General features: G+C 35.2%; 1 protein-coding gene across 5 annotated transcripts in view; it reads left to right on the plus strand.

Moving 5' to 3' along the window:
• LOC149775729 (phosphorylase b kinase gamma catalytic chain, skeletal muscle/heart isoform-like) overlaps positions 1 to 26,166 on the plus strand; it is a 108,366-nt gene extending 82,200 nt beyond the window's left edge. For all 5 annotated transcript variants that reach the window (XM_089943965.1, XM_089943966.1, XM_089943968.1 and 2 more), the window contains 4 exons: positions 2,572 to 2,816; positions 4,761 to 4,841; positions 6,580 to 6,621; positions 17,331 to 26,166. In XM_089943965.1, coding sequence (XP_089800091.1) covers positions 2,572 to 2,816; positions 4,761 to 4,841; positions 6,580 to 6,621; positions 17,331 to 17,570 — 608 coding nt within the window. In that variant the 3' untranslated portion in view covers positions 17,571 to 26,166. The remainder of the gene's footprint in view (positions 1 to 2,571; positions 2,817 to 4,760; positions 4,842 to 6,579; positions 6,622 to 17,330) is intronic.
• Positions 26,167 to 27,073: the final 907 nt, after the last annotated feature.

A 27,073-nucleotide genomic window follows, 5' to 3' on the forward strand; every position in this document is an offset into this window, starting at 1 on the left:
AAATGGAAATGGTACTGATCTTTTATCAGATATGGCCACCACAGTGACCATCTTAAAAATCTTGTGGTCCTCTATGAATTGATGGTCACATCAGCATGGGGTTTTGTTAAAAGACTTATTATGACATCTAGTTGGTCTTAAAATAGTATTGATCAGACCTCCAGCATGATGACCATGGTGCCATTTTCAACTTTTTATTATCACTATTCCATTGGAAGGCATGGATATATTAACATTGGTTTTCACAGAATCACTTCTCACTATATGTTGTTGGTCTTAAATGTAATAATGCTGATGTGACCTCTCAAAATGTGAATGTTCTTGTTACAGCTACTTCTAAAATGATGGTTATCCCAGACTCAGAGTCATCTGTACTGGCTTGTTACAGCTACTTCTAAACAGATGTTTATCCCAGACTCAAAGTCATCTGTACTGGCTTGTTACAGCAACTTCTAAACAGATGGTTATCCCAGACTCAAAGTCATCTGTACTGGCTTGTTACAGCAACTTAGACTCAAAGTCATCTGTACTGGCTTGTTACAGCAACTTCTAAACAGATGGTTATCCCAGACTCAGTATCATCTGTACTGGCTTGCCACAGCAACTTCAAAACAAATGGTTATCCCAGACTCAAAGTCATCTGTACTGGCTTTAGCTGGTGATGGATGAGAAGAGCTTATGGAATGGTCTGTCCTGTATCCATCCATTGTCCATGTGTCTGGAGTCAAAAGTTTATTATTGCTATTCCTCCTATATTACTTGGATAATCTTTACATACACACATTCTTCCCATGGTCCAGTTGGGCCTAAATGAAAATGTTACCATTCAATTATCAAATATGGCCACTTCACATCCATCTTTAAATCTTGTTACCACTACTTCTATATGGATGGTCATATCATCATGGATTTTCACTAAAAGATGTGGTCTTTCATTGAAATGGTGCAGATCTGACATCCAGTATGGATCGCTGTGGTGGCCTAAATGGTTAGAGTGTCTGCCTCGGATGCGGGAGGTTGCAGGTTTGAACCCAGGGCTGCATTGCTAGGCATTCAGCATTAATAGGTTAGTGTTAGGACTGGTTGACCTGGTGTCAGGATATTGTGACAGGGAGGGAAATGATGCTATATGTCTGCATGATGCCCCAGTGCTAGACATCACTATAAACTGCCACACTGCAGACATAGCAGTATAACTGAAAAACGGTTAAAGCAACAATAAAAATCCAAATCACACACACGCACATGCAGAGTATGACCACAATGGCAGCCATCCTTGCTACTCCTCCTGAATGGAAAGTCATATTGACATGGTTTTTTTTAACAGAAGACTTCTTGCGCTGTATACATTAGTTGGTCTTAAATGAAAATGGTGCTGATCTGATGTCTAATACATCCATTACAGTGTCGTCTGGAAACTTCTATTATAGTCATATCAGTATTGGGGTCATGCTGGTTTGTTTTGAAAATGGTAGTGATCTAGGGTCTGATATGACTAATACAGTGGCCATAATCAAAATCTTCTTATCACTACTGGAATTTTCACCAACGATAGATCATCCTAAATGAAAATCATGCTAATCTGAAGTCCATTATGGCCATCACAGCAACCAGCTTGAAAATCTGGATGTTGCTTCAGCTTCTGAACATAAAGACATATTGACATGGGTTTTTAATAATTCTTGTAATGTCTTTGTTGGTCCTGTACTTGGTGGGCCTCAGATACCCAATATGGCTACCAATTCATCTCGACAAAGTTTTATCATTTCTCCTTTTGAATGGATGGTTGTTTCAACAGAGGTTTTACTAACACACTTGTGATATCTTGTTGGTTGTAAATGACAATGGTGCCAATCTAATCATCAGTATGGACACCACAATGGCCATCTGGAAATTCTTAATGTTGCCATTGCACTTGTTGTACATGGCTGGTCATATTGATATTGTGGTTTCACCGAAATATTTCACATATACTCTAGTTGGTCCAAAATGAATATGGTGTGAATGTGATATCCAGCTTGGCCCCCATGATAGCCATTTTGAGAATCTTATTGTCTGCTCCTACAAGCTGGAAACATATCAGCATGGCATTTTCATCAGAAGACTTCCTAATAATGTCTAGTTTGTCATAAAGAAAATTATGCAGACTGACTATCAAACTAAACACCATGACGAGCATCTTAAATCTAATCTCTGCTTCTCCCAAAGGGGTAGTTATATCAATACAGTTATTTCACCAGTAGGCTTCTTATACCTCAAACTTGAACTTCTAAGAAACCACATGTTACAAAATTTGCAGTGTTGGAATTTCTCGAGAATATCCGAGATGGTTTATATACTTGTCAATTAAAAGGAAGAAAAGGACAGAAGAAACAGACTTATCATGGATTCTTTGAAATTCTTTTTAGCCAGTATAATCAGCTGAGTTTCGTTGAACTTCAGATTTATTCTAGTGTGAAAATCACTTCCTTACAGTGTTGCATGAGACAATAAATATGCCAGTATTGTCCTTATAGTTTTCTTGTATATATATTATAGGATGCAAATTACTCATTATACTCTCTGTTGTAGAACTGTGTGGTACACCTGGATACCTTGCCCCAGAGGTACTGGCTGTGTCAATGTATGAGGATGTTCCTGGATATGGGCGGGAGGTAGATATTTGGGCATGTGGTGTCATTATGTACACTTTGCTGAGTGGTGCACCACCATTCTGGCACCGGAAACAGATGCAGATGCTTAGGATGATAATGCATGGAACTTACTCATTTGGTTCCCCAGAGTGGGATGACATCAGTCAACCACCAAAAGATCTGGTAGGTACAACAGTGTACTTGTATCTTTAATGGGACTCTCCGGTTTTCAAGGACTGCATGGTTGTATTTCTGAATTCCTATTTTATAACAATTTTCTGAATCTGCTTACATTTTTGCCCCAAAAGACAACTATGATTAATAGACCAGAAGTGTCAGATTCTTAAAATAATAGTTGGATACAGGACTTATTATTATGTTTTAGTAATCAAACTACACCTCTCCCTTGATAACTCACGCACAACGGGGTCCACAAACATAGACCACACTATAAGTGAGGCGGGAGATACCGAGGGACCTCCAAAAATTGAAAAACAAATCGGTTTGACATTGAGTAAATGGTGGGGTGGGGGGGATTAGGGAACTGGGCTGACAATCACATTGATAATAATTTTTATTAACGTGCTTTTTCTAATGAAGTTGTTCATTATTCTGTTTAAATAACATTTATTTTCAAAATGTCCAACGTGAAAGGTCATTCCAACTGGTCTCAACAACCATCACGTGTACACAAAAAATCTGTGTATTACATTACTGTTTTTTGTTTTGTTGATGAGTCTGGTTCCCGTGGTGGTGTTTATTATTATCCTGCCAATTCAGGAGTCCACTTTATTTCATGAGACAATATGTTGAAACTCAATTTTTTTATTGCTCAATTAGTACAATATTGATGTCGTGATTTCATTGGAATTAATAATGAAACTTCTTATCATCCTTGAGGATATCTCTAAGTGCCAGTTCAAGAAATCTCTGAAACTTGCTTGCCCACAATGGTCCATATCTGTGAAATCAAGCTCTTTATTTTTCGAAGTATTCATTGGCTACCTTGTTATCTTTGATCACAGTTATGAAAGAGTCGGTTAATTTAGGCTAGTTTATGTTACATACACAATGTTGTTGTTGTTGTAGGGTTTAACGCCATTTTTCAGCACACGATAGGCTATACATTGCGGCCAGTATTAATGGTGGAGGAAGAACCCAGGAAAACCCCGGAAAGAACCACCGACCCACGAGAAGCTACTGGCAAGCTTTCTTACATACCCACGTTGGCTGAATCCGAGACTCGAATCCACGCAGACAGAGGTGCGATGGCAGTGATCCATAACGGACAGCGCTTTAGACCACTCGGCCACTCAGGGCCCCACATACACAGTAACATTGATAAGTGTTAGATTGATTAAATGAAGTGAGTTCACCCGACATACAGCCGGGGCCACTAGATTTTAAGTTTGTAGGATTTTCGTGCCTTTTAATTTTTCTTTTATTCTACCTCCTTTATTTGATTCAGAAGACATAATTAATGTGATAATACAAAGGAGGACAGCTTTTAATTCACTGCAACAATAAATAAAATACTTCTGGAAGTCAGTTATCAAAACATGGTCAACATTTAAATAGGTTCTCAGAGTAACGCTCACGGATGTAGCTGTTATGGTAGATTGGCGCATTTTGCGTTTAATTACAAGAGGACACATTGCATTTATGATGATTACACTTAAAAGGAACTTAAAGATAGAACTAGAACACAAATTTCAGTTGATAAAAAAGTTATTTAATTTGTATTTATTTATTAAAGTACTGCCTCCACTCAGCGTGACATTTTCATTGATCAACATTTCCTTACATATCGTTAATTGCAGTGTACTAGGAGTGTCAGTTGAAAATAAAATGTAAAAAATTGTATGACCTATTTTTTAATTTGATATTTTATAGTGTTGATTAAAGTTTCCAGATCCTATCTACCGTTTTCAACAATAAAATGAGCGATACATTAAAGTTTCCATTACCAATTTTGATCATGATTTTCTTCAAGTTCAACAAATAGGGATCAATTTTTGGGGTATTTTCTGGTTTAAAAAATGTGATCTACGCATAAGCAGGTTCGCGAGTTGTCAGGATGCAAGTTATATTATGTTCGAAGTTAATAATGAGGATAATTTATTTCAGATCTCCAAACTTCTGGTGTTAGATCCCAAGAAGAGACTTACAGCCACTGAAGCACTGAATCACCCTTTCTTTAAAAGGGAGGTAAGTTGACAGGCTTTAACAAGCTGTTAATATTGATAGACTTAACAGTGTTTTGGGTTGTATTTTTCAAAATGGATGATATTGATCAGTTATTTATACATGGCTGTATGTCCCATTTAGTATCTTGGCTAAAAAAATTAATTTATTCATATCTGTATAGTCCATTAAATGTAATATGACTGCCTTAAAATTATTTGTTCATGGCTTTGTAGCCTCTTTGGTGTCTCTTGACTGCTATACAGTTTATTTATTCATGGCCATATAGCCAGTTTGGTGTCCCTTGACTGCTAACAGGGATCAAATTAAGTCCCCTTGCAGGACAACAGAGTGAAAAGGAGCTTCATGAATTCACAAGTTGAATTATATCTCCAAACATTTCATACAGTTTTCAAAATTACATTACGTATACATTACTGTTAATTGTTTGAATTGTTTGAAACTTTTGAGCAAAAAAGCTACCAGAATATTAAGATGCATATATTTGTCTGATGCTTCCAATAGGAAAACTTCCAGTCAAGCTGTAAACATTATTGTGATTTGGGGAATGTGTGTTTATATATTGTATAACTTCACTATAACATGATGGTTTTGGTCCATAAGACATGGCCATGTTATGTACCAAACCATGCTATAACCAGCCAAGTCAGTTAGCTGAAGAAAATGATGCATTCACGATAAAAATGGCCAGAGGCAAGGGGGTTATGAAAGCAAGAGCAAAGATACATGCTTCATTGGCACATTTACCATCTTAAATCAAATCATATTAAATATCAACTTGTTCTTTATTAAACAAGTATTTGAAACAGTTGTTAGATGTTTAATATTTATTTTTATATATACAAAATATGCAGCTTAAGCTTCAATATTACATGTACTCACCTGTTGAATTTTCCCATCAAAAATATGCATAAGAAGGATACTAAAAAAACATTTGCTAGGTCCTTTAGAATCCATTTCATATCTTTCTAAGATATTAACACAGATTTAAGAAATGGGTGGAGGTTCCCATCCCCCCCCCACAAGATTAATATTTGCTGGACATGTCCAAAGGGCTGGATTTCTGACTGACAGTAAAATGCATAATTCAGATGCAGAGATTCTAAACTGAAAAATATTTTAGGCTTAGTACATGTACTTAAGCTGAAAAAGTCAAAGGTTTTGACCTGGTGTTGCTCTTGCAACTAGAAATTCAAACTTCAAAACATTTGATTTTTTTGATGGAATACAATCTTTGTCTCACCTGTGCAAGCACTTTGGGATAAAACTTATTGCATTATGCTTTTTTTAAAAGTTATAAAATCATTGTTGAGAAGCATTTTGGACACATGTGAGACTCTGGGTTACATAAACGTTTTAGCTTTGCTTCTTGAAGACCCTATGTAGTGGCCTTTTCGTTCAGTCATTAATGCTATTCCTAAACTATTTATATGACAGTCGTGAAACTTACTCACACTAGGATCATTTTTTAGTTCTATTTGTCTCTAAATTTAACTGATGCTCATCTCACCTGCAACATTGTCACCACAATCACCATCTTTGGGGTTTCTTAAGAATATTTCAAATAATTTCACAAGCCAGTAGATTCTATGTACCAAAGAAATTGATTTATCTTGGCGATTTTTCAGGTTATTCTTTGCTAGTAGAGTTTCAGTCCCTTTGAGTGACCAATATTTGTTGAATTTAAATGTTTTATTTTTTGTTTTGTCTTTTTACAAAATGTATATATTTTCTATTGCAGTTGGCACCTGAGAAACAGTTTTATGCCAGGAGGACATTCAGGGTATGTTTCACCTGCGTTTTCTACAAGTTTTAATATGTATCCCCTGCAGGATTGGTAATGTACCCCCTGCAGTGTCACAGCAAGTGACTAATAGAGACGGCCTTCAGCACTGGTATGCGTCTTGTGCTGTTAATACTGAGATGGTCTTGGGATTTTTAAAAAAAAGTAGTTTGCATAAAATCTTGGACTTTTTATTTGAAAGATTTTGTCCCTCTTTACCTTGATCATTTTTATGTGTCTTTTTGGGATTCCTAAACTTAGCACTGCATAGCCAGAATTGTGTTTATGTGCCAGTTGTAACAGGATGATCCTGGTTGGGGTCAGATTGTAGTGAAGACACTAAGAGCAGTTGTGCAGTTAAGATGTTTTTGCATACAGTGGTCCCCCTCTTGAACAGCCCCCCTGACCAGCGGCCACCCGCTCCTTACGGCCAGAATCCGTTGGCACCGACAAAGTTTGTGTTCAAAAGTACCCCTCGCGAAAGGCCACCCAGCTAACGTGACCAGCGGCCAACATATTAGTGCAATAATATAAAATTTACCCCTCACAAGAGGCCGCATTTTATTTGAATATTTATCCAGAACCAGTATTTTATTCATAACGTGTGTTAAGTAATCCGATTTCTTTTTCCCGATGTCAGGTTCTCATTACGGAAAGAAGTGTTGACTAAAGGACATGTACAACTAAGGTTAATATTATATCATTTACGCCTCATGAGAAGCCAAATTTATTCCATAAAAAACCAGAAAGACTCAAATTTTAATCCATACAAACGGGTAAGTACATGTAATCCAATTAGCCTTACAACTGTGTTATAAGATGTCCGGTTTAGTCACTCTGATAATTGTTAAGATTACAATTATTGAACAGTTTTAACAGCTGAGAAGTGGCAGTATCGATGTACAATACCCAAGTCAGCAGGAAAATGGTTTGATAGCCGTTGATAATTTAGTGGCTATTACTACTGACAATAATTGTCAAAATTACGAATCCTAACAGCCGCGAGGTCAGATCTATGTGATGTTATTGGTACATATCGTAGCCATTTTGGCTTCTCTCACTTAGTGTAAAGAAATGTATAAAAACAATAGGGTACCAGACTGCGACTAATGAATCACAAGACAAGATCACTTCCTTTAAAAACACACAGCAATTTGTTTAGATGCATACAAAATTGTTTTATCAGTATTGTAGTTGGCAACATGAATAACTTACTGCAAAAAGATCAACATGTCATTGAGGAAAAGAAAAATTCTCAGTTTTGAAGAGAAAGTGAAATTAATTCACCTGACTGAATTGGGGGGGTCGCAAAACTGATGTCGGAAAGACTCAGATGAACAATATCGTGAAAGATAATAAAACAATTCTGCAGAGGTGGGAAGGTGAAATAGACAGACAAAGGAAGATTGTTTGAGCCAGGAGACGTTTGTATCCTGATTTGAATACAAGAAAAAGCAACAATTTTGTCAGTTGAATTGGGATATGACGACTTTAGCGCAAGTAACGGATGGTTGCACAGATTTCAAGTGCGACACAATATTAAGTGTTCTGTCCTTAGTGGAGAATCAGCTGATGTTAATAATGAAGTTGTCGAAGATTGGAACAAAAGACTAAATGATATATGCAGGGAATATGCCAGCAAGGATATTTTTAATTGTGATGAGACTGGTTTGTGTTTTAGACTGTTACCAACAAAGTGACAGATGATGTAATCTGTAACATAATTATAAAGACAGTTTTAAAACTATATCAATGGTTATTCATAGCATTCTTTTGAAAATGATGACACTTTGTTTTACATTTATTTCACAACATGCATATGATATTTTAATGAAAATATTAAATGTTTTAGAATTATATGTATTTGTGACTTTCTTCATATGTTATTTACTATTCGCATTTGTCATCCCACTCTAGAAAGGCCACCCTCATTATAAGGCCACTTCCCTGCTGCATTAGGAGTGGCCTTATAAGAGGGGGACTACTGTATTGTGATTGAAAAAATTATTAAATTTGACACCAGACTCATTTGCATAAATTCCAATAAGGATTTAACAAAATGATGCACATTGAGTTAAATAACTGATATAAGGAAATTGATACAAATAATTTAAATGAATCGTAACATGTAACTGAAATGAGTAATCAACAAGAATGAATGAATAGAAAATAAACAAATATGATGGATGGATCTGTCACCATGGGTGGTCAGTGATTAGAAATTAATCACAAAAATAAACAATGATTAGTCACTTAGGGTGCTCTGATTATGGATGTACACATGTGATAATTCATCAAGGGCAAATACAGTATGTAAACTTGTACAATTTTGGCTCCACAAGCTGGATATATACTGGTATAAATGCTTTACACTCAAATAGTGATTCTGTATAAATTAGATTTTCACTCAGTGATAATGATAATTAGATTTTCACTCAGTGATTGTGATAAATTAGATTTTCACCCAGTGTTTGTGATAAATTAGATTTCCACTCAGTGATTGTGATAAATTAGATTTTCACTCAGTGATTATAATAAATTAGATTTTCACTCGGTGATACAGTAAATTAGATTTTTACTCAGATAGTGATAATGATAAGTTAACAAGAATGGGACATATAACTTGTGGTCTACAGTTGACAACTACAAAGTATCTTCTGTCCAGCTATTTTGGATGATCAAGGAGCCACCATAAATGGTGCCAACGGATCTCAAGAACCCCATTCATTTCCTGCAGACCCATTGGTCCTGAAGCTTTGGTCTCTTAACACAAGATAACCACCATCTTCACTCAGTGTCAATGTCATCACCAACAGCAGCACAGGTTATACACCAACCCACTGAGTACTACAACTCGGCATCCAAACTAGCACCATGGCTAAGACCACACCACCAAATCAAGATACATGGTTACATCTAAACAAACAGCTCCAACTCGGCTGAAAATATAATGTCTAAAGCAATATAGTACATGGCACATATGCAATGTTGTGATGTACGTTACACATTCACATATGTGGAGTTGATTTCATCAGGGCTGCTTTACAAGATTATTATCAGAATAATCCGGTTCGTATGTGAATCTGCATTTGACAAGAAGAATTTAGCATAAACTTTAGAAACTACATTTTCTCCTTTAATACATGCAACATTTAAGTGGACATAGTTCATCTGTTCAGTTATAAACTTAGAAAAGACCATAATAAATCTATTAACATGGCGCTATATGACGTGGGTTCAACTACCTGTAAAATTTAGAATAAATATTAGGACGTCCAATATATCAAACAATTCTATCCTAATATGGATAGCAAAAAGCATGCAGTTTTATAATTCACGTACCTCTGCAGCTGAAGATCTTGCTCCACAAAGTGGACAACTCCTTTACAAGTCCTTTCATATTGTAAAGTTACTGTTCTGTCTAATGTCTGTTAAAAGCCTGGATATAATGCAAGCCACAGCCAGTGAGCCCAAGGTGTATTGGTTTTCTCATTGCAAGCACTTTCTTTGTGCAGCATGGAATGAAGCGAAATCAGTACATGGACGTGAAATGTGAACACGTGTTAGTTTAGATATAATACATAAACATTAAATAGACATGATTTATCGACACCATTAAACCATGTACATGCATACCAACCTACCCCTTGTTAATCAAAGCTGTTCCAGATTTTAAGTGTTAATGGGTGGGTATTTTTTAAAGGCGTTCTTTTTTAAGACTCCATCACCCATAAATAATTATACCAGTCAACATAAAACAATAAGAATAACTTTATTACCACCATCACACCATTATTATCCATATTTAATAAAGTGCTACTTCAACACCCCCAACCCCATTTTAACAGCCCAGATGAAAGAACATGAGAAATGTTTTTGTTCACTAACAAGATACAAGCAGTGGATCATTTTTAAGTCCCAGAAGGAATAAGAGCACACACACTGCAGTAATTCTTTCTGTACATAAATATAAACTGGATAACAGGTTTTGTTTTTTTTAGTTGGGAATTTCATCAATGCAAGTCACTCAATCCATTATTTATCCCCATCAAATCAGAGAGGAATTGTAGTTTTACTTTCTTGTTGACCACTAGATTTATGACCTATTCCTAATGCAAAATTCCTGACCTGTACAGAACAGATGTAAGCATTGACCACTGTAAAGGGTCTCTCTGATTTTTTAACCCAATTCTGTATAAGGATCTGTGATCTTCATCCATGCAGGCTAAGATAACATGACTGATGTTGGAAATTTAATGTGTTGGTATATATATTTATGTTAACTTTTGGTTTATAAAAACAGATGCTGCTATATAAAAAAATTGAAACAGTTATCATAACAGATTCTTATATATCGATTTTGGCCACAAGGATGACCAATTGTTTGTAAGCACAACAATATTCATTGGAGCTATCACCAGTCTATCATCATTTCCATAATTCAGTGGATGCGGGTGTACTTTAGAGATAGTACTCAAGTTTGAATGAAAGTACCTTTTGGAATGGTTAGTCAGTGAGAGATTAGGTCAGATTTAGATGAGGTTAATGACATTTTCAAATCTGCTGTTATGAATTGTATTTTCTTCATTCTACAAAGTATTTCACTAGTAATATGCATTGAAGTTGTACCAGGCTCAAAATGGCAAACTTCTTAATCCTGTCTTTCTTATACTGTGGAATTTAAATGTTTCCATGTGTAATGAAAATGAATTGTTAGGTGCTGTGTTGTAATAGACAGAAATACAATTTTGGAAGCATTAGATGACCTTTAAGTCATTAAAAAAGTTATTCAGATTGTATATACTTACTTAAAGGTTGGGTCCAACTGCAACCTACAATGACCTAGATCTTCAGTTACTTAATGTGCCATGATATCTGGGACTGTGTTTGTTTTTCAGAGTAATCAGTAGAACAAACAACATTGACCTTGATCTGTCTGTGCATGATGCAGCAGCAGATCCGGGTCGGTGTTGCTTGCATTTGTATAGACAAGCAATACATTTTTTTTATACACAAGTAGTAAGTATTTTTATACACACATATATAAAGTTTGTATATGCAAGTATATAAAGTTTGGATACTTAAGTATATAAAGTTTCAATGCACAAGTATATAAAGTTTCAGTACACAAGTATATAAAGTTTGTATACGCAAGTATATAAAGTTTGGATACATAAGTAAATAAAGTTTGGATACATAAGTATATAAAGTTTGTATACGCAAGTATCTGAATTTTTCTTGGAAGTGATCCATCTGCAGAAAGATGGTCATAATTTCTTTTGGGATGTTTTACTCTTCTGCTGAATTTGGTCATCTGTCGTGTCAAATCTTTTCTTAATTCTTCCTGTGTATGCCAATTTATATGTTTTCATAGTACTTGGAGATTTCCTTATGCCACAAGTCCAAAAAGGTCCAGCACAGCTTTTTTGGTAAGGCACAACTTTTAAACTTTGCGAATTTGTGTATTAAGTGCATTTAAAAAAACTATGTCTATTGCTTTGTTTTTGGTTTGACAAAATAATATATGGATTGCCAGAACTTTGTAAAACAAGTAACCTACTTAGGTGTAAAACAAGTAACCTGCTTAGGTGTATGAATTAAATAAAACGGATCTTGACCATCTTTTGTGTAATCATCAGTACTTGAATAAAGCAGGAGTAAAGGTATTAGGAAAATAGCAGCAACTTGCTGGAGTTAGATCTTGTGTGGTTAGCTTAGATGACCAACTTGCTGGAGTTAGATCTTGTGTGGTTAGCTTAGATGACCAACTTGCTGTTAGATCTTGTGTGGTTAGCTTAGATGACCAACTTGCTGGAGTTTGATCTTGTGTGGTTAGCTTAGATGACAGACTTGATTGATGGAAGGTCACATGCATTAAAGATGCATAGGGGAGTAGCGAATAAATCAAAATAATGAAAACAAAATTGATAAAGCTTTGCATATTTTGTGTTAGAGCATTGGATGCGAATGTTTGGGTCTCAAACTCTAACCACCATGAGGGCATTTTCGATGGCCCAAGGGCTGCACCACCTTTGTTATCTCTCATGACACATTGAGACGCCAGTCATTTTTCAGGCCGCAGGATATAGCTTCACAGGTCACATGTGGCCCGTGGGCTGCTTTTTTGAGACCCCTGGTTTACACTGCATTTATGTACAAAAGTCTTTGTGGAAAGTACATATAATCAAACAAGAGATATAGAAGATTGAACAACACTTACATATAAGCTTATTTCAAGCTCTCTTCTCATTAACAATAATATGTACTTCTATAATGTGGTTGATGAGACAAATGAAGACATATTAGTGCAGCAAACATTGAAATGTTATAATTAGATATTATAAGAAAAGTATACATACAGTATTGTTATAATGTCCAACAACAACTCTGAAAAGTATCTGCAAAATCAACAGGATCTCTTATCATGTTGTCATTGACAGGGTATTGCATGCAGGCTTGTGGGCTGTGCTTGATACAGAACCACAGGCGGGGGTGCCTTCTGTCACCCACTCTCTTCAACATCTACCTGCAACGGATCATGTCTGATGCATTGGAAAACCATGAGAGCAGTGTCATGCAGGACAATCACCAATCTGTACCTCACTGATGATATCAATGGCTTTGCAGGAGATGAACAAGAACTGGTAATCTTTGTTAACCATCTCAACCAAGCATAAAGAAGGTTTGAGATGGAGATAGCGCTGAAAAGACCAAACCGATGACCAACATTCTGAGTGGCATCCAAAAGGAAATAAGAGTGAATGGATTGAAGCTGAGCACAGTGACAAGCTTCAAGTATTTAGGTGCTGTTACCTCTCATAAGGTTGAAAACCTGAGGTTTTTCATCCAGGATAGCACAGGCAACAACTGCACTGGCTATGCTTAAAGCCTGTTTGGAAGGACAGCAACGTTATGTTTGGGTCCAAGATAAAGCTTATGCACTCCTTTTTCATCTCCATATTCCTGTATGCACGTGAGACATGGACCCTGACAGCAGAACTAGAGAGAAGAATCATGCTTTAGAGATGCGATGTTATTGAAGAATCCTGAAAATCTCATACTTAGACCATGTCCCTAATGATGAGGTGCGCATTAGAATTCAAGGTGCAATTGGACCATATTAAGATCTACTCACCACCGTAAAGAACTGCAAACTATGATGGTATGGTCAGGTCTCACACTTGTTTGTCTTGTCAGTCATAGAGGCACAGTGAGAGGAAAGAGAAAACAAGGCAGACAGAAGAAGAGATTGTTTGTTAACATCAATGAGTGGACAAGTATGGACTTTGCAAAATCCCAAGGAACAAAATGGAGATTGTCAAAGTCATCTGTGGTGCCCATATGACCAGCCAGATGACATAAGAAATGAAATGAAAAATGACAATTAAAATGTGTTTTCAGCAGAAACAATCGGCTGTATACATGCAAATCAACAAATTTGAAAGAAGAAACAAGATGTATAAAGATGTTGGCATTAATGGAGCGGTGGATGGATAGATTAAAAAGACCACTTCTGCTTGGGTTGTGTATATTTATAATAAACAAATACATACTGGAGATAGAACAGTTTAAAGTGAAGACATAAAGATCAGGCAAATCTCTGTTGTAATTTTGTACTTAATGGACTGTCCTTTAGGCAAATCCCTGTTGTAATTATGTACTTAATGGACTACCCTGAAAGCAGATCTCATGTAATTATGTAACTAATGGACTGCCCTGAAGGCAGATCTCATGTAATTATATACCTAATGGACTGCCCTTGAGGCAAATCTCTGTTGTAATTATATACTTAATGGACTACCCTGAAAGCAGATCTCATGTAATTATATACCTAATGGACTGCCCTGAAGGCAGATCTGTTGTAATTATGCACTTAATGGACTGCAGTAAAGGCACATCTCATGTAATTATGTACGTAATGGACTGCCCTGAAGGCAAATCTCTGTTGTAATGTACCTAATGGACTACCCTTGAGGCAAATGCCTGTTGTAATTATGTACCTAATGGACTGCCCTGAAGGCAATTCTCTGTTGTAATCGTGTACTTGATAGACTGCATGAAGGCAAATCCCAGTTGTACTTATGTACTTAATGGACAGTCCTGGAGATCTAAAATGTTTAAGCAGCATTTGAATTTGTTTCAAAGAATTAAAAGACTATACGACTTGATGTTAAGGATAAAGCAGGTATCTCTCTGGTCAACCATAATTTTCACACATGAGCTGCACTGTTCTGGAAGCCCCCCAATTTGGATAGGTGTAAACATTTGGTTTACTTAAGTCTTTATCTTGAATTAAAATTCTAACATGCTTCAATATTTTAAGTTCTCAAAATTTATTTAAGACAACAACAAGAAAAATAAGAACATGTTATTAATGAGAAATATTTTGTTCTAAAACTGTGGCATGCCAGAAGGATTTTGTTCATCATCATCATGCTTTTGATTTTACCAAAAACCTTAATAAAGTGACCATTAAATTACATAGTCATCTGGCCAAGTGAACTTATGGTATGGCCCTGTATTCGTCACGTGTCACCCATTGTAGAGCTGTGAACAATTGTTTGTTACCATTGTGGATGTCATATTTCTGGTCAAATTTTTTTATCCAGCTTGAAATAGTGATCAGTATGCTGGAGATCTTGGACATTTTTGGCAATGTGAAAGATACATGCATATTAATGAGATGATTATGTCTGTATCTGATAATTGGCTGACCTTGTTACAACTCTGGCAGCCATATTTCATCAGCCTTGGAATATGGGCTTATTTCATCAAGCTTGGAATATGGGCTTATATCACCAGGCTTGGAATATGGGCTTATATCATCAGGCTTGGAATATGGGCTTATATCATCAAGCTTGGAATATGGGCTTATATCATCAGGCTTGGAATATGGGCTTATATTATCTGATTGGCTGATTTTTTTCAGACTTTCTAATACTGGTAGGTTTGTATTCTAAAAATATCCAAGATTTTGATCTTGATCATGCTTGAAATATGAGCTTTCATAGTGGCATATTAATGAGGTGATCTTGCATTTGATAGAGTTTGGTAATACTGGAAGTCATATTTCAGATTCAGTTTTGATCACACTTGGAATACAGGTTGATATCGTCAGTTTTGATAATGATTGAGATCATCTAGTTAATCATTAGATCAGGTATTTTAGGCTAACCTTGTTGCTATCTTAAAGCCACATTTCTGATCCATATTTTATCGTACCTGCAATATTGGCTTATATCATCAAGCTTTTGAACAAGATAAATTCATTTGAGTCTTGTGGTCTTGGCTGTGTGGGGCCCTGGATGGTTGAATAGTCTAAAGTACTCTGCATTACGGATCACTGCCATCTCATCTCTTTCTGCCTGGGTACAAGTCTTGGACTTGGCCAGTGTGGGTACATGAGAAAGATTGCCAGCATTTCCTGTAGGTTGGTGGTTCTTTCCAAGGTTTTACCAGGTTCTTCCTCCACAAGAATACTGTTAACTGATGTGCTGTGTTTATCAACACTCTGATTGGCTGTGTTTATCAACACTTTATAAGCTATATTTCTTATCAGATCTTAGTCAGACTTGGTATAGTCTGACTATACTTCCCCGTTTGTACCCCCTACTGATTAAAAAAACAAAAATTACAAACTTGATAAAAGATGCATAAAATTTAGTTCATTTATTGATTTATAATTTCAAAACTGATTATGCCCAGGGTGGCCCTAACACCATTATTATCTGCGCATTTCATTTCGGGCAGAAGTTTGCAGTGTAAATAAAGAATTACCTGCTTTGTCATTCATTTCCAGTTCCTGGACTAGTCAATTTTCAGCGATGGGGTGCTTGTACGACTACTCATGTACATACATAGAAGGAAATACTATGTCGTCTGCTTCTGATATTTACAATGTTGAATCAAGCAAAGGAATGAAAGACAACTACAGATTTGCCTTTCATGTGGATTTATCAAGCAATGTAATGTCTATGTTCCTGTGTGAAGAGATATAAATCTCAATTCTCAACATTATGGTAACTTTTGAAATTATCCAGCGGTTACCAAATAGATGAACTACATCACTGTGTTGTATGAGGAAAATAAACTATCCATTTGTGTTAGTATGGAAATTACATTAGGCATGAAAGGTGCAGGGGATGCCAGTATTAGGACCACTCTGGTCACAGTCAGGTTAGAAATTTATAAATCAGTGAACAAATTGATTAAGTTTTTTGCACTTATTGTCACATTAAAGGTTATCGTGAAGGGTACAAACAAACGGGGAGGTTTAGTCAGACTATAGTCTTATATCATAAAGATTTCCAGTAATGGTGAGATCTAGGCATGGTAATAAGGTGATCTTTTGCAGCTGGAATAACTTATCATTGGATAGATGGTATTACTAACCCAATTTGTAAGTAAGCTAATATATCATTTGTATGTTACATTATTATTATTATTTTTAATACAATTTTTTTTTATATCAGTATTGAACGTTACTCCCTTCTTTTACACTTTTCAGTACTAATTTTCAATTGCTACATCAGAGTCATGAATACTTTGATGTTTTATTGATTCCTAATTTTGTCCCACATGGGAACAGTTAATATAATGACATTTTTCAATAAGATTTCATGCCAAATTAAATAAAAATATCTCACAAAAAGTTTCTTTAATTTGTTCAAATGCAACTTGTATAATTGTGAAAATTATCTTATTTGCAGGCTGGGATAATATGTGTCCGGTTCTTCTATCGATTGAAATTTTTCTACTACAATCCTCCACCAATCTCCAAGGAAGTGATACAGACCAACCCATACAGTGTCAAACCACTCAGAAAACTTGTAGACAATTGTGCTTTCCGTATGTATGGCCATTGGGTTAAAAAGGCAGAGAATCAAAACAGAGCTGCCCTCTTTGAACATGCACCACGTGAAGAGTGGCTGGACTTGGGCTACAGCTGAGTTAGTTGGCGTTATAGGTGTTAATTATTTAAGTCTGGTGTGAGTAAGGAATTTTTTATGACAGAGATGGAACAAGGATAAAACGCTGGAGTCAATAAAATGTCATGTATAGCCCTGATGTGTGTGTGATTCTTTGCTGGACATGACAGTGCAAAGCATGCATGAGCCCAATAACTTCACAGTTACAAATGCAAACTGTACAGGAAGCTTCTTAATTTATTTTCTTTGTGTTCAGATGTGCTTAAATATGGTTGAAAAATGGTGACTTTAACATGTTTAAACTTGAGAGTTCATTTTTTGTGTAAATTTATGCCATTGAATGCCAAATCAAAAGTATGCATAATGCTATTGTTTCTTGTGTCAACACACACATGTATAACTTGATACAGTTTTACAGTCAGTAACTGTGTTCATTGTTATGATAGGGTTCAGTCAGTCATAATTTTCTTGCAGTAATTAGGGTTTGATTTGGCTATGGATATATTTCTTGTCTGAGATCCTTAAAATTTCCATTGCTGGGATAAAAAGAAATAGATTGCTAAATAAATATCTATGTAGGGGTATTACCAACATATTTTACTGTATATGCACTCAAACCTCTCACTAGCAACCACTCATGGCAATAGGCAAAACTGTCCATTGCACACAGGTGACCACTGTATGTAGGTTTACCTAATAAAAATGATTTTTGAAGAAAGACCATGCACTGAATATCGTCGTCATCATCATCATCATCATCATCATCATTAACAAGATTGTTTTAATGCACTTCACAAAAAATAACAAAAAAATAACATAATTATAGGTATATGTTGTTCTTTCCCATATTTATGTTCTGCACAAAATTACTTTTTCCTACTCACTTTAATTCATTCTATAAATCAAATCATCGCCAACTTAAAAATATACATTGATCTTAGTTTGGTCTTGCTATAAAAACAATATCTGGATTTGTCATTTGTTCAGCTTGCCATGTTCAGAAGACAGTCTGCTAATGTGAGAAGCCTGTGGTGAACAGAAAATCACAAGTATATATGGTTATTCATTGTGACCAATGGACTGAAACTTCATCTGCCTTTACAGAGATATTTTGAATATTGAATGACCCCAAACCATAATGATAAAGGACGTAGCTCTTATATCTTTTCAGAGATGAACTTATATCTTCAGGGATAGCTTTAACAGACAAAGATATCTAACTATGCCTGTCACACTGGCACAAAAGGTGATTTCCATTTTTGCTGTAATAACACATCTTTTCCCACCATCCAGGAAATGAATTGGTTTAACCCTCAACCAAATGATAAAAAAGCTGACATATTGACACCTATTTACACTGTCACCTTGACTGGAGTGACAAGTACAAGCGAGATAAGAAATGTTTTCACAGCAATTCACATGATAATCCTTTATCTAACAATGCCTTCCAAATAAAGCAAAAATTCAGTTTGCATAAACTGAACGGTCAATGTAGATATCCTCTGAAGATTGCTTAATGCAGGGAGAAACCATTGTTTGGTTAGGAAATACTGGGCCACTCATTGTTACTGACTGGAAATTTGCTGAAGGGAAATTAGAATAGCCATTATCCATGGGTGAAAGCATACATGCCAACCCCTGATGGGGAAAAAGTGTAATCCAAGCAGAAAAGGAATAATTCTCATATAACATGCTAAAAATTCAATGGCAAATGAGTTATTTGCCCCTCTGGTCTTTTAATATCCTTTACTGCTTCAAGTTTTCATATGTAGCTCTTTTAGCTTCAGAAAGCAACAGATTATCATGTTGCATTTTAAAACACTTTGTAACAGCTGAGACCATGAATATTTTGCACACCAGTAGAGCACTATTTACAGGGTTACAGAGCCTGGATCTGAAGTCGGTTTTAGTTTTGTTAACAATACTGAACAATCTCTCACAGTCAGCATTAGAATGGTAAAGAAAAGAACTAATATTCCTTTCATAACCTAACAAAGAAGAGGAAATTTTTATCTTCCAGTGATTGGGTGTTTTAGCTTTGAAATAAGGTGCCATTGCACATCAACTCTGTCTGCATTGAGCATGTTGTCAGGTAGAATACCAACTTGATACTTCAGGAATTCTCCTTCAAGATGATCCAAGGTAGACAAGGGTGGAAATAGAAAGGGATATCTCTTGACAAAAAATCTAACACTTTTAAAACTTTTTGACTGTCTCTCATTTACGTCAGCAACTGAAGCATTTAAAAGCACTTCATCTCCATATGGGAATTTCTGGAGCATATAATGTAGTCATGAAAGTCTCAGTTGAAAGCTTGGCTGATGAAATGATTTCTGGCTTAACACATTAACCCCTGGAGGTTTTTGTCGTTTTCACCTGAAATTTGCGTAGGAAACACATTTTGAAAGCTATTTCTGAATACATCCTAATGAATCAACTTCCAGGTGATCTTCCAATAAAATAATGCCTAGTTGTGTTAGAAATGTTTTTTGTTGGCTGTTTGTCTCATGCATGAGCAAAAGGGTAAAAGTCGGAGTTTCTTTTTTTTTTGCTTAACGAACACATTATTTTCGTATGGAGACCACTCTTTATTCTAAATGCCCATCTTATCCTACTTTTTGCAAAGGTACATCTGTCTATTTGCAGTTCATACCAGTCTGCCTTAGATCCGAGACCAAAAAGTAAAAAATCTGGACACAGAATTGGATTCCAACCATGGTCAAATTTTGAGGGGAAAAGATCGGGTCCCTCTGTTTATTTGTAGTGCAGCTAGAAATTCCAGATTATTTGGTATCATTGTAGAGCTACATTTGTCTACCTTTCTATAATACCACCTACTTTAGTGCATCATACATGACCTTGACGCTATAGAGCTAGGCAGTAGGCTACTTCCTCCTGCCACGTAAACTCGTCACCAGGTGTTAATGTGTTAATAAACCTTATTAGGAAATCTTTTAACTGGTTTGACAGAATCTTGTGCATAATATGAATGCATTGTTCTTTCTGTAAGACAACATTTGCTCCATCAAACAATGGAATGACACTCTTCGTAAACAAGCAATACAACTTTGTAACTTGATTATTAAGTTTTTGGAAAGTCGTCTGACACTTTGATTCTCCCAAACAGTGAACAGATTGTTTCTTTCTGTGACATCTTAGTATCCACTTTGCTATTTTTGCCCTAAGAAGAATGGGAAGATCCAGTATGCTTCTTACTAACTACAATTATACTCAATTTCTCCTCAGAAGAACCAGATCCAATTGGCTGATTTAGTTTACTTACAGTGAGTGGTAGTTTTCTGTCACAAGATTTATCTTTCATAATCTTGGTCTGAGCCTGGAGGCCTTCAAGCTGGATAAATATATGCTTCTTAAATAAAAATTCCATGGATTTAAATTTCTTCCTTTCTGATAACCCATCCTCTTTATTGTTAGTATTTCTATCTATACCATTTATATTTAAATGGAACATCCCTTAATATTTATTTCTTCAGTATCTTTATCATTTGTAATATGGGCTAAAATCTCAGCATAAAAATATATGGAGAGAGTGGATCCCCATCCACAGCTTCTTTGGATACCAAACTAATTTGAGACTTGATCCGGGGGCCCCGAGTGGTCTAAAGCTATCACCATTCCGGATCACTGCCATCTCATCTCTGTGTGTGTGGGTACATGGGAAGGCCTGCCAGTAGCTTCTCATGGGTCGGTGGTTCTTCCCTGGGTTTTCCAGGGTTCTTCCTCCACCATTTATATTGGCCGCCATGTATAGCCTATCTTGTGCTGAAAAATGGCATTAAACCCTAGAACAAGAACAACAAGACTTGACCCAGCAATAATTGCACAAGATTTCATGTTCTGATTTTAAAAAAGTATCATCCAGTTTATTAGCATATTAAAAATTGAAATAATGCATATAATTATCAAAAAATGTTTTTGTAACCAAGTCAGATGCTTTTCAAAGCCAGTTAAAAGAATTAGACCAGGAAGACAAGTGTAAAGTGTCAAGCTCTACAAGTATTGTTTCATCTATTTTCTCTGATGTGTTTTATTAGAATCCCTGTTTGATCCTTGTGTGTATGTGTGGGTAGCAATTTTACATCTGCTTGAAATACGTAAGAACCAATTTTGTATGGTGCATTTAGATGTCAAATGGATCTCCAGTATGAGATTACAATATTTAAATGTGAAAAGTGTCACAAATTTGAAATTACAACATTTAGATGTGAAATGGGTCTCCAGTCAGTGGATATCTTTTACTCATGCAATGTATAATACACATGACACAGGATCAGATATTGTTTCGCTTGACAGCTGACATAGCACAATCTCTGTCATAATAGATCATTGCTGTATTGTAACAGATGGTGCCGATTAAAGTATTCTAACTTGCCTTATGCAGACATCTTGAAACATTTACTGTGCTACATTGTAGTTTTTAGAATGTAAACATAAACACAATTTAGAATGGAAATTTAAGGATGCAATGATACAATTTAGAAATGTGTTCAGTACTGAAATCATGTACATACAATTGGTCGGATGGAATTTCTGGATAAGAATGAGCAGTATTGCAATACTTTGCACATCAAATTAGGAAAAATGTTGGCATATTTAAAGATGATTCTCTGAAAATGCATCATAAGTAAATATAGAAAATGTAAACACATAAAAAAAACACATGGGGATTTGTGTCATAAATTAATTCAATATGTATACATATAATTGTGACACTGATTCATATCCATATATAGTTGTATTTCAAATGTTGCAGAAATGTAGAAAATTTGATTGCAGTATTTTGATACTGGAATATTTCCTTCAATTTTTTAATTTTTTTATTTGCTATGGGTCACTAACATCATTCACCTACGCCACCAAAAGTTATTGTAGATGAAAATTTAAAAACTTGACTGCTGTCCTTTTTCAAGATGTGTATAGCACAAAACTTGTGTAGGTCTATGTTCGGAAGGATTGGAGCTCAAATTCATATAATATTTCCAACAAAAAATCATCAAAGAAATTTGGTATGAAAAAATGGTTAATGATGTGCAGCGTTTTAGACACACAATGTGATGGCCAATAGTGTGCAGTGTTTTAGACACACAGTGTGATGGTTAATCATGTGCAGTGTTTCAGACACAGTGTGATGAAGCAAAGCCTGAATTTCATTCTGATTCTGAAGTTTTCTCAAGTCTCTCCAATACATTAGTCCAGCTTACAAAACGAGGTGGTCTTGTATAATAAAACTCTAATTTAAAAAAAAAAACAAGCTCTATTTTGCAAAAATGCATATTTACTTCTGTTGGAAAGAGCATTTATTGCAGTGGAAAAATTGAGACATAACATCTAGGTATTACCAGAACTTTAATTTGCAGTAGATAAAATATCACCATTTGTTCTTGATCACATAAGAGTGCATCAACTTACTATATTAATCTTTCCTTATTTGTTAGAATTAATTTTCCATATTTCTTTTTGTTTTAACTGTTCCAGTTTCAAAACAGGTTTGTATTTTATTGGTAGTATTCAAACAGTAGTTGAATGTATGAATGAAGGGAAGTAACTCACCTGTTTGGATAATCATGTTTTGTGTATTCATTATTATAGATATGCAATTTGTTTACAGTCATTTCTCATTGTAAATATGTTTCATTTTATTTATATTCATTTAAAGTAAAAAATGTTTTTAGTGGCTTTTTTTCCCCTAGAAAATTGTCGATTCAGTATTTGCATGGTAATATCACTGCAATAGTCATTGGCACAAGAGGTTTATTTGTAATGACGTCACAGAAATATGATTGAAAATATTTACTATTGTCATTGTGTAAAATACATATATTAAGAATTGAAGGGAGATAATTATAGTAGGGTGGATTTTCGAATTGAAGGGAGATAATTTATGTGAAATTCTAATTTTCAGACTTTCAGTTGAAGTAGTATACTTTATTCAGTGGAGGATGAAATATGGGCTTTAGTATTAATAGAAGATAAATTATCTGGACAACGAAGTGAAATATCTTATTTAATAAATAAAAAGCAAAACAAACATACAGATGAATTTTTCTTGAGCTGATTTTCAACAGGGCTAAATAATTTTGTTGGAAATCATAGTTCATGCAGCTCTTTTAATGAGAAAAAGTGCAGATTTTGATTTGTTAACATTTAGAAGATTCTGGTTTTTAAATCAACAGAGTGAATGTTTTCAATGACTACCAAACTTGTGTTTCTTTAAAGAGTGTTCCCTGTATGCAGATGGTTTTGGAAAGTTTTGTATTTTTAATAGCATGGAACTTTTATATCTTTTTAGCTTCATCTAATTCTTGTGGCTAAGATCAATTAGTTGTTGACATTTCTAACGTCTCATATAATAATGTGAGAGGATTTTTTCATAACCTTAATAAAATAAAAATTGTTCTTGTTGATTTTATGCCAGGCAGATTTTAGTAATTCTTTTTGTCACTCACGGAAAAGACTTTATCAAAATAAATTGTTTCTATTTTTAGTGATGCATAGGAAATAGGTATTGGACACTGTGTTGCCTTGCTTCTATGCAAGAAGGTGTTGAGGAAAACAAATCAATCCAATCCAAGAGTATTACAGTTCATGATACCTCAAATTGTTATTACAAGTTCATGATACCTCAAATTGTCACACATTAGTGTGATAGGGTATAAAGTTACCAATATTTAAGACACTACCACTTGTCAAGCTTGCCTTGAGTTAGAGGGTTATCAGTAAGAAGATAAACCACACGCTCATAAATCCACACCCAGATAACTTACAAATCCATTTTTATTTGATAAGACCTTTGGATCCTCTTTGTTTAGTTTGCATGACCCTAAGGCCAAGTGATCTTACAGTAAGGCTATGGTGTCCATGTGTACCAGTGTGCCATGCAGCCCAGAGCAATGGCTATTCTAAACTTCATCTCAACAACCACTGGACCACATTTATTTGCTTTCAGATGTAGCCACTATTTCTTGGAACAGTAAAATCCCTTCAAACAGCTTTTCAGAAATCTTCTCAAGAGGATTTTAAAAAATGTGGCAGCATCCTGACAGGAGAACATTTCAACTTCATAAAACTGATTTTGAACTGCTTCTAGATATGGCCACTGTTACTTAAAATAGACTAGAATTCTTGTATGCCTTCATGTATTTCACAGTTGTCACTCTCAAGTTACACAAGATGTATATTGTGTGTGTTCATATTCTAAGGGCAATGTTAATTTTACGATTTTCTTTACTCTGTTCGATTTTTTGTTTTGAAGTTTACAATAGAAAATTGTCCTCCCATTTACCAAACCATGAAGTGAATCCATTGAGCTAATGGTATCATTTCGATATGATGCTTGCATACAAGTTTCATACAGTTTTCTTTTTGGGTAGATTAGATTCTGTTTTTTGTTGCTGTCATGTTTGTCCCCCAAAAAATTTGATTAATTAATATTATATAAGGAGATAAGCATGTCATTTATAAACGGTTTTAACTTTGGAATAAATGACATGTTTAGAATATTGGATACTTTGTCTCATTGTTGTAGAAAATAGCTTTTAAGTGATGTAAGGGTGCTTTGAAGACTTAGCTTAAAATTTATTTTTCAAATCTTGGCTCTTTGTGCTGTAAATTTAAAATAAATTGAATTACTAACTACCAGCCTTTAAGCATCTTTATAATAAAGCATGTATGGTTTTTTAATTCATGATTTAAAGAAATCTAATGTGAAAGCTTCAATTTATTTTGCTTCTAACGTAACTAACACAGTATTCATGTGTCATGTTTTTTATCCCCCCCCCCCCCCTCAGGAATGTAGAAAGTAACTAGCATTTCTTTATTGATACTCTTTAGATACCTTGATTTGCTTGGTACTCTTTAGTCAGAATTATGCTTCTGGGGCTGTTACCCCAACAAACACATACATGCATACTTTTAAAATTATAATATTGACATTCCATATTGTAAAAAATATTTGTATTGGTTTTAACAGAAGGAGACATAGAATTGTATATGCCCTCTGTATGGTGGAGTGTCACTTTGGTGGATAGAAGAAATATAATTGAGTACAGAAGGAGTGGGTATAAAATGTGCCGTTTTCACGCTATGCTCATTGGCACTAGCATTACATGTATTAACTTTATAAAAACCTGTAACTTAAACAGTTCAGTGCAGATAATTTTATTAGTTTTATTTTTCAGTCACTTGGCTCTTCTCATTATAATAACTTTCCAGACATCAAGTACAAAATTTAGTACGAGAACCATTAAATTGCAGTATTTTATTCCCTTGAACATATAACACATCTGTTTGTATACATTTTAAACTGGTTTAGAATTGGACACTACAGATTGAAACAAATTTCTATATTTTTTATATTATTGAATTAATATGCATGAGATTCATTTTGTAAATGATACAATCATTTTTTGAAAATGTGTATTGTTCAGCTTACATTGGTTTTTTGGATTTTTTTTTCTCAGGATTACTGGGTAATTCTCACAAGATTCGTGTGTATGAAAGTTGTAATTTCTATGATTTTTGTGTTGCAGTCCTTTCTGTATAAGAAACATTTGTTATCACCAAGCAATTAACAAAGTGAATAAAATTAACCAATTTATATCCTCTCATTTCTTTTTAGTTCTACTGGTACTAGATCAGAAAATCTTGTGGGAGGGCCTGCTGTCTGTCATCCATCCATCTGTTAGTGCAAGTTCATTATTGCTGCTCCTCTTTAACTACCTGAAAGATTGCCATAAACTTTGCACTCATGTTCATCCCAGGTCTAGTTAAGATGGCTCAGATATCCAGTAATTCAGGCCTAAATGGATGGCCATATCAACGTGTTTTTGTACAAAAGGTCTTCAGACATTGTTTAGTCAGCTCTAAAATAAAATGGTAATGTTCAGTATGGTTACCGTGGGTTTGTACATTAATTTCTTAAACCCCAACGCTCTTTGGTCCCTACCGCACAGGTAGCCTAAGTGGTTAGAGCAATCTGCCTCAGATGCAGGAGGTCGCGGGTTAGAACCCCAGCCAAGTCCTACCAAAGACTTATAAAAATGGTTCTAGCAGCTGCCTCGCTTGGCAGTCCTCATTAAGAGGTTAGTGTTAGGACTGGTTGGCCTCGTGTCAGGATAATGTGACTGGGTGGGACATCAAGCTACATGTCGGCAGCATGATGCCTCAGTGCTAGACATCACTATAAACTGCCACACTGCAGACATTCTAGCAAGATGACTACAGAGTTGTTAAAGCTACGTTAAAAATCTAAATCACACAAGGAAACATACTCTTTGGTCCTTGTTTTACTGCCCAGTTAAGAAATACGGTATAAAAACTAGGTCATTATGACCATATTTTCATGTTTGAGCTGCTTTTATATTTCATCTTCGTTAATTTGACCTTCAGTATCTTGGATTTGGTATATGGATAGCTGATGCACAACAAGGAAAGTAAGTGAACCCTAAAAAAATCATACAAAGTCTAGATCACTGTGACCAGTTTTCAAGCTCAAGTGACTTTGT

The sequence above is a fragment of the Sinohyriopsis cumingii genome, chromosome 19, assembly GCF_028554795.1.
Source record: "Sinohyriopsis cumingii isolate HCF-2022 chromosome 19, ASM2855479v2, whole genome shotgun sequence".
NCBI lineage: Eukaryota > Metazoa > Mollusca > Bivalvia > Unionida > Unionidae > Sinohyriopsis > Sinohyriopsis cumingii.